The sequence below is a fragment of the Bos indicus genome, chromosome 23, assembly GCF_029378745.1.
Source record: "Bos indicus isolate NIAB-ARS_2022 breed Sahiwal x Tharparkar chromosome 23, NIAB-ARS_B.indTharparkar_mat_pri_1.0, whole genome shotgun sequence".
NCBI classification, from domain to species: domain Eukaryota; kingdom Metazoa; phylum Chordata; class Mammalia; order Artiodactyla; family Bovidae; genus Bos; species Bos indicus.
The window spans coordinates 26312518-26329737 of NC_091782.1; the positions used below are offsets into that span (position 1 = coordinate 26312518).

Below are 17220 nucleotides of genomic sequence, written 5' to 3' on the forward strand. Positions count from 1 at the left end.
AGAAAAGACATTTTTATTATCAGATGGAAAATATCTCTCAAAGAAATAAAGAAAATGTCTTTCTGCCATGACCCCAGAAAGGTAGCTCTTTCCTGTGAAAACCTAAGAATGTCAGATATAAACTGTTGCACTTTTTTCTTTGATAGGCTATGTGACAGATGTTATAGGATGATCCTTGGAAAATAGTACAGGAATATATAATCTGTTTCCTGTTCTTATTTATGTTTTAATTCCAAACCAGAAAGGTGAGAAGGAGATCGTAGTAAAAAAGAACACATGGGAAGTAAATCTGCTCATAGGAGCTTTATTGTTTCATTGTTAGAAAATTTCAGAAGATTTGTCCCGGGCAGCCCTGCTGGCTTTACTAAAACTTGAAAACCTTCCTGGCTTCTTCTATTTTTTTCTCATCCGTGGGAGGCTTCCTCTGGCTGCCAGGCTGCAGAAATTTCTTCACGGCCGGGATATTGCTGACTCTGGCTTTTAGGGCCTGCAATGCACGAGAACACAGCTCGGAGTACAGCTAAAGAGCAGCCCTGTCACTATGCAACCCAGCAGGGACTCTGACACCTTCCTAGACAAGGGCCAGCCGAGACCCCTCCATCAGCACCAGGAGGAGGCCCATGAGACAGGAAGGGGACAGCCCAGTTTTCCCCAGAGAGGTCTTAGTGTAACGCTCCATTCTGCTTCCCGATCTTCCTACCCTCAAGTGGGTTGACCCTCAAGTGCAGTGTAACGAAGAGGAGTGTGTGAGATATCAGCACAGATTAAGGCTCCAGATGTCAAGACAAGAAGAGCTAGGACACGGGGCTGGAACTGAAGACGGAAAACATGAAAGGTCATGTGTGAGGTCAGTCAGAGCCAATCTGCCGTCAAAGAGAGAGAAACGGGGAGAGAGAAATCAACGTATGAGAGAAAGAACAGGAATTGAAGGGAAGAAGTGAGATGGGGGGAAACCCACTCAGACAGACTCAGGGAAAGAGGGACACACGCGGGACAGAGGGGAGTGAAGAGGAAATGAGGACAGAGGCTGAGGTGGAAGAGAGACCAAGAGAGAGCCAGCCCTGGGTCTCTCTCCTGGTAAAAGGCAGGGCGTTTTCCATGGGGCAGAGTCCACCTCCGATGTCCTTGGCTTGACAGATTCTTTCCACACTCCGGACCAGGGCCTTGGAGTGAACTGAGGAGACTGGGGGGCAGCAAGGCCTGGACAGGGATGGGGACCCTAGCACCCCAATCCCAAGGTCCAGAGAGCAGATGCCATGTGGGGGTGTGTCTGGCCCCCAGGGCCGTGGGAGAGCTCACCTTTAGCAGAGGGAAGTTGGCCAAAAGGCTGGGGTCCAGCTCTTCCACATAGTAGAGAAGTTCAACCAAGTGGATGTCAGCCCTGCTCAGCTTGTTGCCCACCAGGTAGTCTTGTCCATGGCTCTTCAGCACCTGTCGAATGGAGGGGTCAGATCAGGGACACAGGTCCCTGCAGGCTGGACCCCCGCTCCTCCCCTGCCCCTAGCCCAGCCCCACTTCCATCTCTGCCCCTCGCTGGGCAGGTGGGAACCTCAGATCTTCTGCTCCCTCCAACTCAGAGACGGGCCAGGCAGGTTCCTGTGGTTCCCTCCTCATCCCCAGTGGAAGGCAGACCACCATTTCCGTTTCCTGTTCACACCTCGCTGTGGCTGCCTTCCTTCTTCTTCCGCTGGGCCAAGGCCTTAGCACCATCTGCACCATGTTTTTGTGGACCGCACACCCTCAAGTGTGCAGCCCTGGACTCCACAACATGACCCTTCATCCGTCTCTCTCTGTCCTTCTCTCCCTCCTCCTTGGGCAGTGTCTCCATCTTCATGACAGCTTTCTACCACCCTGAGCAAACTAATGCAGAGTCTGTATTCCTTCTCAACTCTTTTGCTCTCATTTCCTGGTCTTACAATCTTTTTTTTTTTTTTTGGTGGAGGGCAGGCGGGGCGGGGGGGGGGGGTGTTCATGCTTTTAGTTGAGCCTGATTTCAGGTATTTTTGATCATGAAACGTTCAAACAGAAAAACTAAAATACGTACTAGTCATAATGATGGAACACTACTTCACTGATTTTATTTCACTTTCTTCAAAAGTCTGAGAGTCATGTCCCAAAATATCTCGATTACTTTTTCCTGAATAACTTTTCCTCTGTCTCTTTCTCTCCACCCTACTGCCCCCATATCTATCTAGATACATGTCAATCACCCCCAAAACACTTCCACATTCTCCTGACGGGCAGCTGGTCTCATGTCTCCCTACACAGGACACCAGAATATTTTCTGATGTATTGCTGACATCATGCTATTCTTGAATCAAAGCCCCTGCACCGTGTTCTAAGGATCCATCTAATCCAGGCTCCAGTGTGGCTCTCAGAGCTTCCATAATCCAGGCTCTAAGTATAACCGTGAAATTCCATTGAGTAGAGAATTCCAGATTGGGTTTGAGTAAATAGAACTTTCCTGAAAAATTATAACTTGGGTAAAACTAGTACAATTCTTCTATACATTCAATTTTTATAAAGTGCCCTGAGACTCAGAGTACTACATTAGTATTTAGAAAGGCTCACAGAGGTGAAGGCTAATGCCCCGGCCATGCCAGGCACTATTTTTCTTCGTCCTCTGACCTCTCTGCCAAAGATGCTGAAGAGTCCACTTACATTTTCAAATGCAGGGAGATAACGGTTTGTTGTCTTTTCTCGGATTAGGGTCAGCTTGGCATCTTTTTCAGCAGGTGGGCACAGTGGAAAATGCATGATCATTTCACCCAAATCTGCCACACCCTCTGAATACATATCAATCCTGAAAAGATAAAATAACCAAATTGTCAAATGTCTCTGCCTTAGATTTTTGGAATGGGTAAGAATGAGACATTGAGAGGTAGCAAAGTAATTCTCCTCCACTGGGTGCATTTTTCTACACCAGTGATTTAGCTTTGTTTTTTAAAATTAATTTTAGCATTCTAGAACAAGCCATCAGGGTAAACATATGTGTAATCTTTTTGTTATACACATGACCAAATATAGAGACAGAGCACATCAGTGACCCATCCATAGTCACAGGCATGAGGGAATCGGGTAGAATCAGTGCAGGTAAGCACTGGGACCACTCCTGGGTGTGCCGTCTCTGCCATGACGTGGTCTGAGCATGGTGGGTGTGATGCATTAGGACCACCTCAGTCATGTCCAGCAGGGTCCTGGCACCTCAGTCCCAGTCACATCCCTCTTCCTCTCTCATCCTGTTAGAACACCAGGCCCATTTAGAGTCCCAACACCAGCACTTTCTCCAGTTATTTCCCGTAGAACCTGGTTCCGTAACACTCTCCACATACTATTGCCAGACTCTGGTTCTGTTTGAAATAACATCCCACTGTAGGGATGGACCAACTTTCGCTCTTTCTTTCATCAGTTAATGGACATTTTTGTTGATTCTAGTTATTGATTATGAACAACACTGCTATGAATTTCTGAGTATAAATTTTAGTGTGGGGGTGTTTTTAATCCTCTTGAAAGGAATTGCTGAGTCATATGGGTAACTCTGTTTAACTTTTAGAATAACAGCAGTAGTTCCTTGAGTGCTAAGTCGCTTCAGATACGACCGACTCTTTGTGACTCGGTGGACTATAGCCCACCAGGCTCCTCTGTCCATGGGATTCTTCTCCAGGCAAGAATACTGGCACGGGTCGCCATGCCCTCCTCCAGTGGGTCTTCCAGACCCAGGGATCAAACCCGGGTCTCTTATATCTCCTGCATTGCTAGCAAGTTCTTTACTGTTACTGCCACCTGGGAAGTTCCTTACAAGATTTTAATTTCAATCATGTAGTCCCCAGAGAAGGCAATGGCAACCCACTCCAGTACTCTTGCCTAGAAAATCCCATGGACAGAGGAGCCTGGTAGGCTGCAGTCCATGGGGTTGCAAAGAGTTGGACACGACTGAGCCACTTCACTTTCACTTTTCAGTTTCATACATTGGAAAAGGAAATGGCAACCCACTCCAGTGTTCTTGCCTGGAGAATCCCAGGGACCGGGGAGCCTGGTGGGCTGCAGTCTCTGGGGTCGCACAGAGTCAGATACGACTAAAGCAACTTAGCAGCAGCATCAGCATGTAGTCCCATCACAGCAGAGAGAATACCCCTCACCCCCAGGATATAGTTGTACTGAAAAATCTAGCTGACTAAAACTATATCGAAATGCTTGATGTAACCTTACCATTTTGAGCTCAACCTCTGCTAATCCTTGTCTAGTGGCCAGTCCATATAAAGGGTTAATAAATTAAGTTCCTGGTCATCATTCTTTGAATTTTTGGAATTCAAGAACCAACTTCTTTAGATCCTTCCCTTTCTAAGCTTTATCTTCTAGACACTCAGATGCTTTGTCCCTTGTCTCTGGCTGTTGGTGGGTGTCCAGTTCAAACGAGCCTGAACCCCTGGAGTCTTGGTTCTACCATCCTCTTCGCTTCATAGACCATTCATGTTTGGAAACCTTGTCACTGTGCTATATCCATGGACGGTATCCTCTTCGTAGGCGGTTGATTTCACTTCAAGTTTGTTTACTCTTCCCTCATACTCATAGGTCTTTGCTGTACTGGACTCAGTTATGCCCCACAAGGCTTATACCATCATGTTGGTCATGATGCCCTGCTTTGTTCCTGCTCAGTCAGGGAAGGACCTAAGTTGTTACTATTAGTTATGATGATAAAACTAAAAACTACCGTACAGGGCTCTCTCCTTCATGTCTTTCCCGTAGAGGTTGTATTTGGTGGCAATGTAGTTGAGAATGGCTCTGGTCTGCACCAGCTTCATCCCATCAATTTCAACCATTGGCACTTGCTGGAACATCAAACTCCCATCTTTTGAAAGAAAAAAAGAAGGGCGAAATGTTTGATATGTTGCACCCTTTTAAGACGAACAAATGTTTGCTGAAATAACCAAAGATATAAAGTGAAACACTAAAATGACCTGGTAGGCTTAAGTAGGATGGCATTTTGTTTGCCTTTTACTTTCTAACCTATTATTTCATTTATCTTCTTATTTCCCATTCAGACATATAGGCGATCCCTTGTAAATCTGGGCTGATTTGTCTTCATGTGTGTTTTAGAAAGAAGCTGGAAGAGTCTGCAACAAGTGTGCCAACAAGTTGCCATTTAACGGAAGTTCCAGAGAAAATCTCTGAACAGGTAAGACATGTTTTGAGAGAGTTTGCCCTTTCTCTGCTCACTGAGTCTACATTATTGCTAGGATGTTACTTTGCCAAACCCGGACTCACAGCAACTTCTGGGCCTGTTTCTCCCCTCTTCTGTCAGATCTTCACCTTTTCCTGACTTTAGGTGGGAGCACTGTGTGGTCACTCACGGTGCAGAAAGGCAGAGAAGCACAGACCGAGCATTCACGGGCACTGGGGCTGGCTCCTTTAACAAACACTCGAGTTCCAGCCCTTCCTAGTTCCGAGAGAGTTGCAAGGCATTTTCAAGGAGACCCGCCTCTTACCTTTAACCATATTTCTCCCACTCTACTAACCCCACTCCCACCACACACACAGCACGTTGGTGGTGTTGAAACCTCAACTTAAAACTTCTACTGGATACTCCCATCAGAGGAACTTAGTTCCTGGGCTTACCATTTTTTAACTTATCCAAGTCTTCTGGTTTTTCTATAAATTTCTCTTCAAACTGAAAAGCAGAAAGAGTCGATAAGTTTTTGTTGTTTCATTCCATAGAATAGCTGAACTTGCATGGCCTCTGTCTGCTGCCCACTATGGAGACTGTAGGATTTCCAAGTTCGGCAGGGTGCACAGAGGACAGTGATCAAGGCCATTTGGAGATTTAGATTAGAGCCACCAAGATAAAAATGTGGGTTGTGGCAAGTAACTGCTTATTTTGCAGGCCAATTCACCTCTACCCTGTCCCCACCTCTGTCAGTGATTAGGTAATGATTTGTGGGGAGGGGAATATCACTGGAGGGAAGGGACTGGGAAGTTCTAGTTATGGAGTTTTAATGTACCTGGAAAGCCTTTCTCTCCCTGTGAGATCAGGACAGGATTTTGGGGTATCCCCTAGCATGGGGTATCCATGGGGCCATTGACTCCCTTAGAGGCTGCCACCGGAGTTCTCTGCTGTATATTACCTCCTTCCATTCAACTTTTTATTGTAAACAAGGGTCTTGATTGTGAAAAGTTTGAGAACTGGGGATTTCTAACTGCCTCATTGGAGTAGTTTATTGTGGATCTAAATGATCCCATACGGTGAAACCATGTAGATAGTGAGTGTGTGGGCAACAATTTATAAAGCACCCAGTTCAAGACAACCCTAAGAGGCAATGACAGGTGGGTAGTCATTGTGAGAAGGGGCTGGCTGGTCAGCTGTTTCTTGCGAAACTGATGGAGATGCAGGATTGCGAGGATCAGGCTCTGGGCCCAGAGAACCCAGAATTCCAATGTTCTTTGGTCAGTCGAGCCCCACACCCTGCTCTGTCAGGCTTGGCTGGACAAGAGGAAGCCTGGATGCTCTCAGCATCTCCCCCTTCTTCTCCGTCCTGTGCTGAACTCATCCTGCCCAGGGACTCTGAACACATCCTTGAACCCCAAGGCTGAACTGCAGTGAAAAATGTTGGTTGTTGATTTATAGAAATGAAACCACCTGGAATGGCACTGTTTGGATTTTCTATGTACTTGTTTCTTTACACACTTGAAAATGGACCAAGCTAATGTGCCCTGCATTCCTGAAGTAATAGAGAAAGTATAATATATAGAGGCTTAGGTAAACGTGTTTTTAGGAAGCTAAGGGAGCACACTAGAGGTTCCCTTTGCAGAACCTTCGAAGGCCTTTGAAGGCCTCATCTGAAGCCTTCTTTTACTGTTCTCCTCTAAGGGACCAAATCTCTGACCTCTGTCCATGACTCCCTCTGCAGGAAACCCTCACAGAGTTGCTGGCTCCCTCTGATCTGGGCTAAGTGCTTTATTGAGTGACACCTCTAGAGGGCAGCACTCAGCAGAGTTGCACAGAAGCCTATCAATATACTACTGAGAAGGTGGCGTTTTTAACACTCACATCTTCTGTGTCCTCTTTTAGTCACCCACATACGTGTCTGCATCCTCACTAGAGTGTAAGCGGCCTGAGGGGAGGGACTGTGCCTGTCTTGATGATTCATGTATCTCTAGGGCTTGGCATGAAATCTGGCACTTCAAGGTGCCCAACAAATTCATTGCTGAGTGAATGAATGCATTAAATCCAACAGGCAGTTTGCTACAGTGTGCACTGCTCTATATTTCTGGTTTATGTTTTAACTTTAATTACATTTCTCTTCTAATATGTATATTTTTGTTTTTTATTATGGAGATTTGTGGCATGCACAAAATAAAAAATACAATGATGCTCCTTGTAAACTTACACCAGCTTCAGTAATTATAGGCTCAACCCAATCCCAAGATATCTATATGCCTACACCCCTCTCCCTGGTAACAATTTGAAACAAATCCTAGGTATTATATATTTCATCTTTAAACACTTCATGGTATATTTCTAGTTCATTAAACTTATTTTAAAATTGACCTAAATACATTAAAATGCCTGACATATTAATAATTATTATTCATATCAATTGATATTTAATATTCATATTTCTAATTGTTGCATGAATGTAACAAATATTGTACAGTTTTCAAAATAAAAATTCAGGAAATTTCCTGACAGTTCAGTGGTTAAGGCATGGGCTTTCACTGTTGTGGGCCTGCTTTTGATCTCTGGTCAGAGAATTAAAATCTCACAAGCCTCACAGCTAAAAACAAATAAAAACACAAATTTGTTTTCTATTGTCCTTGAGAAGAAGAAATTTCAATAAAGATCTCTTAATCTAATACCTAATAAATGTTTTTAATGCAAAATTCTTAGCAGATCATTTAATAAGGAAAATCTCCTCTGTGAAAAAAGTAGTATGATACAGTCAATTTCCCTGGAGTAGGAAATGGAAACCCACTCCAGTGGTCTTGTCTGAAGAATCTCAGGGACAGAGGAGCCTGGCAGGCTATGGCCTACGGGAGCGAAACGAGTTGGACATGACTGAGTGACTGACTAGGCACCCACGGTCAATTTAGATCCAACTGAAGATGAAACCTACCTCCACTCCAGCTGCAGCTAGGAGCCACCGAATGCACTCCATTCTGCCGCGTCCATTGAAATAGTGAAGAGTGGGCTTCCCTGCCATGGTGGCAGTCTCTTGGTTTCTCTAGCCCTTAATGAACCAACAAATGAACCAATGAATGAACAAAGAATAAAAGCATAGAAGCCTTTATGATATATGGCTGAACAGCACAAACAATGCTGAAAAATCGGCCTCCCTCAGGGCAATTGGAAGAGTCCCTGGAACTTCTTCCTTAGACCAAATTCCCACTCTCATTAGCCACCTGCGGGAAATTCCACCAATCATTGTCCAGTCTACACTGGGTAAAATCTGATTTTCTTGGCAGGCTAAGAGCTGAGTCTGTGATATGGATGCGTGGGTGGGTGTCAGGGAGGGCAAAGATTAGAGAACTAGTATTTATTGCAAAACTCCTAATATTCCTGCCCCAATGCTACCTGTCTCCTGAGAAATCTGTATGCAGGTCAGGAAGCAACAGTTAGAACTGGACATGGAAAAACAGACTGGTTCCAAATCGGGAAAGGAGTACGTCAAGCCTGCCTATTGTCACCCTGCTTATTTAAATTATATAAACAGTACAATCATGTGAAATCCCAGGCTGGATGAAGCACAAGCTGGAATCAGATTTCTGGGGAAAATATCAGTAACCTCAGCTATGCAGATGACACCACCCTTATGGATGAAAGCCAAAGAAAACTAAAGAGCCTCTTGATGAAAGTGAAAGAGGAGAGTGAAAAAGTTGGCTTAAAGCTCAACATTCAGTAAACTAATATCATGGCATCCGGTCCCATCACTTCATGGCCAATAGATGGGGAAGCAATGGAAACAGTGAGAGACTTTATTTTTGGGTCTCCAAAATCACTGCAGATGGTGATTGCAGCCATGAAATTAAAAAACGCTTGCTCCTTGGAAGAAAAGCTATGACCAATCTAAACGGCATATTAAAAGCAGAGACATTACTTTACCAACAAAGGTCCATCTAGTCAAAGCTGGTTTTTCCAGTGGTCATGTATGGATGTGAGAGTTGGACCATAAAGAAAACTGAGCGCTGAAGAATTGATACTTTTGAACTGTGGTGTTGGAGAAAACTCTTGAGAGTCCCTTGGACAGCAAGGACGTCCAACCAGTCCATCCTAAAGGAAATCAGTCCTGAATATTCATTGGAAGGACTGATGCTGAAGCTGAAGCTCCAATACTTTGGCCACCTGATGCAAAGAACCAACTCATTGGAAAAGACCCTGATGCTTGGAAAGATTGCAAGTGGGAGGAGAAGGGGATGACCCAGGATGGGATGGCCGGATGGCATCACCAATGCGATGAACATTAGTTTGAGTAGCTTCTAGGAGTTGGTGATGGATAGGGAATCCTGGCATGCTGCAGTCCGTGGCGTTGCAAAGAGTCGAACACAACTGAGCGACTGAACTGAACTGAACTGAATGCTGACCACTTTGAACACATTATATCTTTAATCCTCACAAGAATCCCATGAAATAATTATTATCTCCATTCTTCAGTTGATGAAATGGACCTCAAAGCTTAAATAACATTCATGGAAATCCACACCCAGGATTAAAACCAGGGCAGGGCAGGAACCCACACATATGTAGGCCCTGGGAGCCTGGGAAGGAGGGGCCTTGGAGCCAGAGGACTTCACAGACAGCAGGAATAGGAGGAGGAGGAGACAGAATCCATGTTCAGCTCATTGGCTATTATGTTGCATTTGTTCAAAATCTGAAATTAGAGCTCAGTTTGCTTAACTGTTGCTCAAAAGATCCCGATTCTTTCCACAGATACAGGATGCCAAATACTTCCATTTTCTTGGAATTGTATATTTTATCTCTATTGTACATTTTGTATCTAGAGAAAGGGATGTTATTGCATTAACTGTACAGTCTAGGTGGAACTGACATTTGTTCTATGTCTGTCATGCACTGCCCATTCTCACAAATTTGTCTTCATTTAACCCTACAAGAATCACCTGCTATGAAGTTGCCATTGCTCTCATTTTGCAGTTGGGGATACTGAGATTTCTAGGGTAACTTGCACAAAGTAGGTGGCGAACTTGGGATTTAAACCCATTTCTATATGAACCCAAGTCTTGGCCTCATTTTTCATGTTAACATTTTTCAAACTAGGCATGACAATCCTTCAGTGGACTGTGAAATTTTCCAGTTTTTAAAATAAAGCATTGTTTCATGAGTTGCTCATTTCAGCTATGTGTGCGTTGTATGTTCAGGTAGAAGAAAGCACATAGGCACACTCATTTGGTCATGGTATTGGTAAGAGATACGTGGGTCTTTTCAGGTCAGTGAAGTTTGAAAGCCCCTAGACTACAGCAGCCTATGTGTAGAGTGGACATAGCAGGGAACCAGAGAATGAAATTCAAAGGCTCCAACAACAGACAGAAATTATTGGCCAAAAAGTTCTTTTGGGTTTTTCTGTAAGATGTTACAGGAAAACTCAAACATTATGACCAACCCAATTGTTCTCTCATGGGCATGAATAGAAACATACTGCTGCTGCTGCTGCTAAGTCGCTTTAGTTGTGTCCGGCTCTGTGCGACCCCATAGACAGCAGCCCACCAAGCTCCCCTGTCCCTGGGATTCTCCAGGCAAGAACACTGGAGTGGGTTGCCATTTCCTTCTCCAGTGCATGAAAGGGAAAAGTGAAAGTGACGTCGCTCAGTCATGTCCGACTCTTCGCGACCCCGTGGTCTTCAGCCTGCCAGGCCCCTCGTCCATGGGATTTTTCAGGCAAGAGAACTGGAGTGGGGTGCCATTGCCTTTTCCATAGAAACATACAGGACTTAATAAAAGCAGGAACCCCAAAGCCAGAACATAGGAAGAAACACCTGCGTTTTCTATTCAAATCCTAGCTCTGTTTAGTAAACATTAAGATCTTGCAACTTTTTGTTGAGGAGTTCAGGACAAAAATATATTTCTCTTTAGTGGATAAAGAATGAATAACTTGAATTTTAGATAACAAATTTCAATATCCACATGTTTTCAATATCCACATTTTAAAAAATTTATTTAGTTTTGGTTTACTTTTTTATTTACATATCCACATTTTTAATGTGAGATCAATGGTCTAACCTTTGCAAAATAAAGGATCCTTAGAAAGATACTTAACTCGTCCATCTTGAAGTTGGAGATTGTGTATATTGTACTTATCATGTAGAACGGAGGAGCTGTGACTCAGCAGAATTCTGAGAAGGGTGTTGCTGTGAAGTGGAAGTCACAGATCCTCCTCACATTAAATTCCATTATCCATTGACTAAGGATCACATTACAAAGGGAAATGAAGTTTCAACTTACATAATACTTTATCATATCTTTCTTATAAGTAACTTTCTTCACTTTTTGAAGGCTGGGGCAAACATGATATAAACTTCCTGGCTCCCAGAAAATGAGAACTACAGAGATTCAGTGACTTGCCATCAGTCACATACGTGTGTTCCCAATTCACACTCAATATCTAGCAAGTGTGTCCACCCTCAGGACAACCCCAGAAATGGCTTCTAGTATCCTATTGGAAGACGAAATTCAAATTCAAAGAGTTCTGTGAGCACTGGGGTCCTTTGAAGACATCTTCTGAATTTTGGTCTGGGCCCCCCCCAAGCAGGTAATGCATATGTTCCCCTCTGCTGCTCTCTGAGACCCTTGATATTAGTTTGTTCCCCATGCAGAATCCTTTGGCCAATTAACAGTTCAATGGGAGAGAAGGAAACATTAATTCTGTTGGCTGATTCTGAGGAAAAACGGATAAAAACATAACGTACTTTACCCAGACCTTAAAAACTTACTGTGAGTATCCTGAGCACTAGTATAACTATATTTGACCTTCATAAGGAGGTAGGCTTACATTCTCTGAAAAGGAATGTGTCTTGGGATGATTCCAGTGTGAACTAAAGGAGCTGTATCTCAGGGAGTAGGTGGGAGGGGGCTCCTAATAACAGCGTTTCTTAGCAGAGAGAAAGGAGGCTTAGAGACAAAGCCCAACTCCTTTCCTTATAAGATGTATAAACCCAGGGGAGTTGTTTAATCTCTGTACCTCAGTGTTCTCTTTTGAAATACAGCTATGTCTACTAGTGAGGGCTGTTGAGGAAATTCAATTAGATAAGGCATAAAAAATTCATAACAGGGAGCAGCAAATCCAGCTTCCATTCTGCTCCCAGTTCCTGGGAGATGGCTGAGTGAGCACACTGGGGAGCATGCGAGGCTTCTGTCTGTGTGTCTGTCTATCTGCTATCTCCCTCTTGACTTCCAGCTCTCGTGCTGTGCTCTGCTATGCTAAGTCGCTTCAGCCCCTAGAGCTCTAGTAAGAACAGGATTTTACATATATCCAGATTCTGTCAACTACTTTATAAACTGGTTCTCTTTTTATTTGTCTTGTGTGAAAGATCAGTGATGCTCGCTGACTAGATAACCTGGATTGGAGGAAGTTCTTGGCAAAGGTTCAGCGAGGTCTGGCACAGCCTTTTGAAACCCCAAGACTGAAGTGGACCCCCGGTTCTGCCCCTGAACCTTGCACCCCGCCTGCCGTTCCCCCAGGCCTTTGCCCTCCCACTCACTCCCTGATCTGGACCCTCTGGAATTTTCTGCCCGCCACCCAGCCCCTTTGAATGGGTTCCAGCCATGGCAATGGGAAGCCCACTCCTTTCTATAGCAGGAGTCCAGGGGCTCTCACTCAGTACCCTTCTCTCCACCCTCCTGTCCCTCACTGATCTTTCTTCAGCATCTTCTGTCCGGTTGACCTGTCCACGGATTTCCTCCTCAACTAACACTCATTGAGCAGTTGCCTGCACTAAGAAATGATGGCTGGTGGGGAACACAAGAGGAATCTGATGTGGTTCCTGCCCTGGAGGGGTTGAAATCTAGTCAGAAAAACCGGTTTGTAGACAACTGACAGCACACAAAGAGCCCTGCAATGACTTCACTTGAATTGGTTCCATGCCAAGGAGCATGATTCTCTCAGCCACCAAGTCAGAACAAGGGGAGAGGCTGCAGGCTGAGAAAGCAGAGAGTGCTGCCCCCCTGACTCGGTTGGCCCCAGAGCCATAGCATCTCAGCCTCCAAGCCAGTGACTCTCATGGGGTCAAACCTCATCCCCATTGAAACATTGCTCTCTGTAGCATCTTGCAAAGTACTTCTTCTCATCCCAGTCTCAGTATCTTCTCTTTTCAGGCTAAGGTACCATATTTCCCCTGTGAATTGCCATGCCCTGGACAACTCTCGGACTTTCACAGGATCTCACTGAACCTCTCCTGCCTCAGGCTTTTGATTTACCCCCAATAGTAATACTGGTAACAGAGCGTTGTTTGTCTGCATTCTGATTCGAATGACTTGTACCTTCCAGTCAGGTGAATTTCTTTACTTTTGGAAGCTAATTCTCTGCTCCTGTATTACCTACTTTTCACATCCAGACTTCCTGTGTTTAGGAGTCTGAAAAGTCATATGAACCAGTGATTCTTAACTGGGGCTGATTTTGCTCCCCCATCCCAGAGAACATTTGGCAACGCCTGAGGACATTGTTGGTTGTTCAAACTAGGTGGAAGGGCGGCACACAATTGGCAAGAGACCAGAGGTGTCTCTGATGTTGAGGTGGTGGAGCTGCCTCCCCCGTGCGTCTGATTGCTCGTTACTCCTCAGTCTGCACTGTATCCAGATTTTTCCATCAGTCCTGTGGTCTTTTTAAATTTAATATAAAAAACTTTTTTAATTGGAGGATAATTGCTTCACAATGTTGTGTTGATTTCCTTTGTACAATAACTGGAATCAGTCACAACTATATATATTCCCTCCCTCTTGAGCCTCCCTCCCCACTCCCATCCCACCCCCCTTAGGGGGTCACAGAGCTCCAGGCTGGGCTCCCTTGTAGCAGCTTCCCACTGTGACCCATTTCACATGTGATAATGTACATATATCGTCACTGCTTTCTCAATTCACCCTACAACTCTGTTATCTTAACAGGCACATTTATTGGATATTTAGTTGGAAACATCTATGATTGATGCAGCTGGCTACTAAACTATGATATCTCCCAGGATAAGGTATTTTGTAAAACACAGAAATTCTTCTGTAGGCATGTTTATCTTCTAGTCTACTTTCCGGGTGGTCACTACATGAGAAAGGAACCTCTCCCACAGCCTGTGTTCTTTCTGTAAGTACAGAGTGAAAGGGAAAGTGAGAATATTGATCTTCACTGTGTCAACCATATTGATGAAGTGACAGTTTCTTTTAAAACTTTTTAAACTATCACTGCAAGTATCTGAGAGGCGTCAAGTTTGCAAATTTGAAGAAATATCAATGTATATGTCAACACTGTTGTTAAGTACATTTCTTAAGTCTAATTCAATATACATTTCTATAGCAAATATTTTTAACTAAAACAACAACCAAAAAAAGACATTATACAGAACAGGTCCCCGCAACAAAGAATTACCCAGCTTGAAATGTCAATAGGGCCAAGGTTGATAAACCCTGCTCCAGCCAATTTCTAGGTTTCGCATGAATTGCTTCAGCTCCAAGAGAGACAGAGGGGGACTTGCCAGCTGGCCAGTCACAGCAAAGACTGAGTTAAAATCCAGTTTTGCTGGCAGTAACTGAGTCATTCCAATTATAGTTAAATCTTAATTTTGAGTTTCCAAGTCCACATAGTGTTACCACATCGCAATTCCCACCTGCTGTGTGTTGCCTGTGTCTACGGAGCAGGCAGCTTTAACATAAACACCTACTCTCCCCTTTCGTGCTGGTCGCACTCTCTGATTGTCTAAAATGCTGCCATCCTTTTTTCCCCTCATATCATTAATTTTTCTCAGATCTAAATTCTCATGCTTAGTTTTCGACATTCTTCATTTTTACATTTCTGTATCCAACAGCAATTGACTAAACAGCTTGAATGTCCCCTAAGCACAGCAAGAAGGCACATGTGAGCGTGAAACAGTTTTCTTGTGCTAAGGAAACATTATACAGACATGCAAAGTCAGCACTTACCTTACGAAAGTCTGTCTCCCACTTGACTCAGCACCTCAGTGCCAAGTTCATGTTATTTATAAGCTCTTAACACAGTTGACTGACTGACTCCTCCTCTCTGAAAGGGGCAGAGTCCAGTTAAGGAAAAGCCACCCCCATGGTGTTCAGGGCCACTGGTTTTATGCTAGATTAAAAAAGAAAAAGGCAAATTGTTCTCTTATTGGGATACATCTTGTTAATAACTCTTTTAGAGATCAGCAATTAAAGATTAAACACAGTATTTCAAGTTGATTGTATTCCTCTTGCCAGTCAATGAAGGATGGCCTTTGCAGAAAACTTACTTTTCTTGAATTGGCTTTCATGAATTGGAGACAGGCACTAAAGCAGATGATAAAATCTACTGTGGGGACCCCAGGGAGCTGCGGTCATGAAGGTTCACATGGACCTCTGCCATACTCTTTACCCTGAGTTGTAGATAAATATAGGACACCCAATTAGATATGAACTTCAGACATATAATAAATAATTTTTTCATATAAATACATCCTAAACATTGTATAGCATGGGTTCATGCTTAGTTGTGTCTGACTCTTTGCTACCCTATGGACTGTACCTTCCAGGCTCTTCTGTCCCTGGGGTTTTCAAGGCAAAAATATTGGAATGGGTTGCCATTCCATCCTCCAGGGGATCTTCCTGACCCAGGGATTGAAACTGGATCTCCTGCAGAAAATTACAGGTGAATTCTTTACATGAGCCATGATGGTGGTCTCCAAAAGAAAAAAAAGTCCACGTCTGAAAACCTGGAACCTCTGGATGGGATGGAATTCGGAGAAAGAGTCTTTGCAGATGTTAAGGAACCTGAAGTGAGACTATCCTGGATTATGTAGATAGGCCCAAACCCAACAACAAGTGTGCTTATAGCAGAAGAGAAAATACACAGACACACACATATGGGTGATGTGAAGATGGAGGCAGAAATTGAAGTGATGTGGCCATGAGTCATGGAAAGGAAGGATGATCAGGAAGCAACAGTTAGAACTGGACATGGAACAACAGACTGGTTCCAAATAGGAAAAGGAGTACATCAAGGCTGTATATTGTCACCCTGTTTATTTAACTTTTATGCAGAGTACATCATGAGAAACGCTGGACTGGAAGAAACATAAGCTGGAATCAAGATTGCCGGGAGAAATATCAATAACCTCAGATATGTAGATGACACCACCCTTATGGCAGAAAGTGAAGAGGAACTCAAAAGCGTCTTGATGAAAGTGAAAGTGGAGAGTGAAAAAGTTGGCTTAAAGCTCAACATTCAGAAAATGAAGAACATGGCATCCGGTCCCACCACTTCATGGGAAATAGATGGGGAAACAGTGGAAACAGTGTCAGACTTTATTTTTCTGAGCTCCAAAATCACTGCAGATGGTGACTGCAGCCATGAAATTAAAAGACGCTTACTCCTTGGAAGGAAAGTTATGACCAACCTAGATAGCATATTCAAAAGCAGAGACGTTACTTTGCCAACAAAGGTCCATCTAGTCAAGGCTGTGGTTTTTCCTGTGGTCATGTATGGATGTGAGAGTTGGACTGTGAAGAAGGCTGAGCGCCGAAGATTTGATGCTTTTGAACTGTGGTGTTGGAGAAGACTCTTGATTGTCCCTTGGACTGCAAGGAGATCCAAGCATCCATTCTGAAGGAGATCAGCCCTGGGATTTCTTCGGAAGGAATGATGCTAAAGCTGAAACTCCAGTACTTTGGCCACCTCATGCAAAGAGTTGACTCATTGGAAAAGACTCTGATGCTGGGAGGGATTGGGGGCAAGAGGAGAAGGGGACGACAGAGGATGAGCTGGCTGGATGGCATCACTGACTCGATGGACGTGAGTCTGAGTGAACTCCAGGAGTTGGTGATGGACAGGGAGGCCTGGCGTGCTGCGATTCATGGGGTCGCAAAGAGTCGGACATGACTGAGTGACTGAACTGAACTGACCTGATCTGAAAAAGCCACCAGAAGCCGGAAGAGGCAGGGAAGACTTCTCCCAAGAGTGTCCAGAGGCAATGCAGCACCTTAACTTTGGACTTCAGGCCTCCAAAAGTGTGAGAGAATTCATCGTG

At 44.2% G+C, this 17220-nt stretch overlaps 1 protein-coding gene across 1 annotated transcript; it reads right to left on the minus strand.

The window, feature by feature from the left end:
- Window positions 1-288: 288 nt before the first annotated feature.
- LOC109577203 (glutathione S-transferase A1) lies at window positions 289-15276 on the minus strand. Its single transcript, XM_019986030.2, has 7 exons — window positions 15128-15276; window positions 8112-8225; window positions 5617-5668; window positions 4717-4849; window positions 2662-2803; window positions 1300-1431; window positions 289-487 (listed from the first exon to the last, which is right to left on the minus strand). The coding sequence occupies exons 2-7, from the start codon at window positions 8196-8198 to the stop codon at window positions 365-367; spliced, it is 669 nt and encodes a 222-aa protein (XP_019841589.2). The 5' UTR covers window positions 8199-8225; window positions 15128-15276; the 3' UTR covers window positions 289-364.
- Between the last annotated feature and the right edge of the window lie 1944 nt (window positions 15277-17220).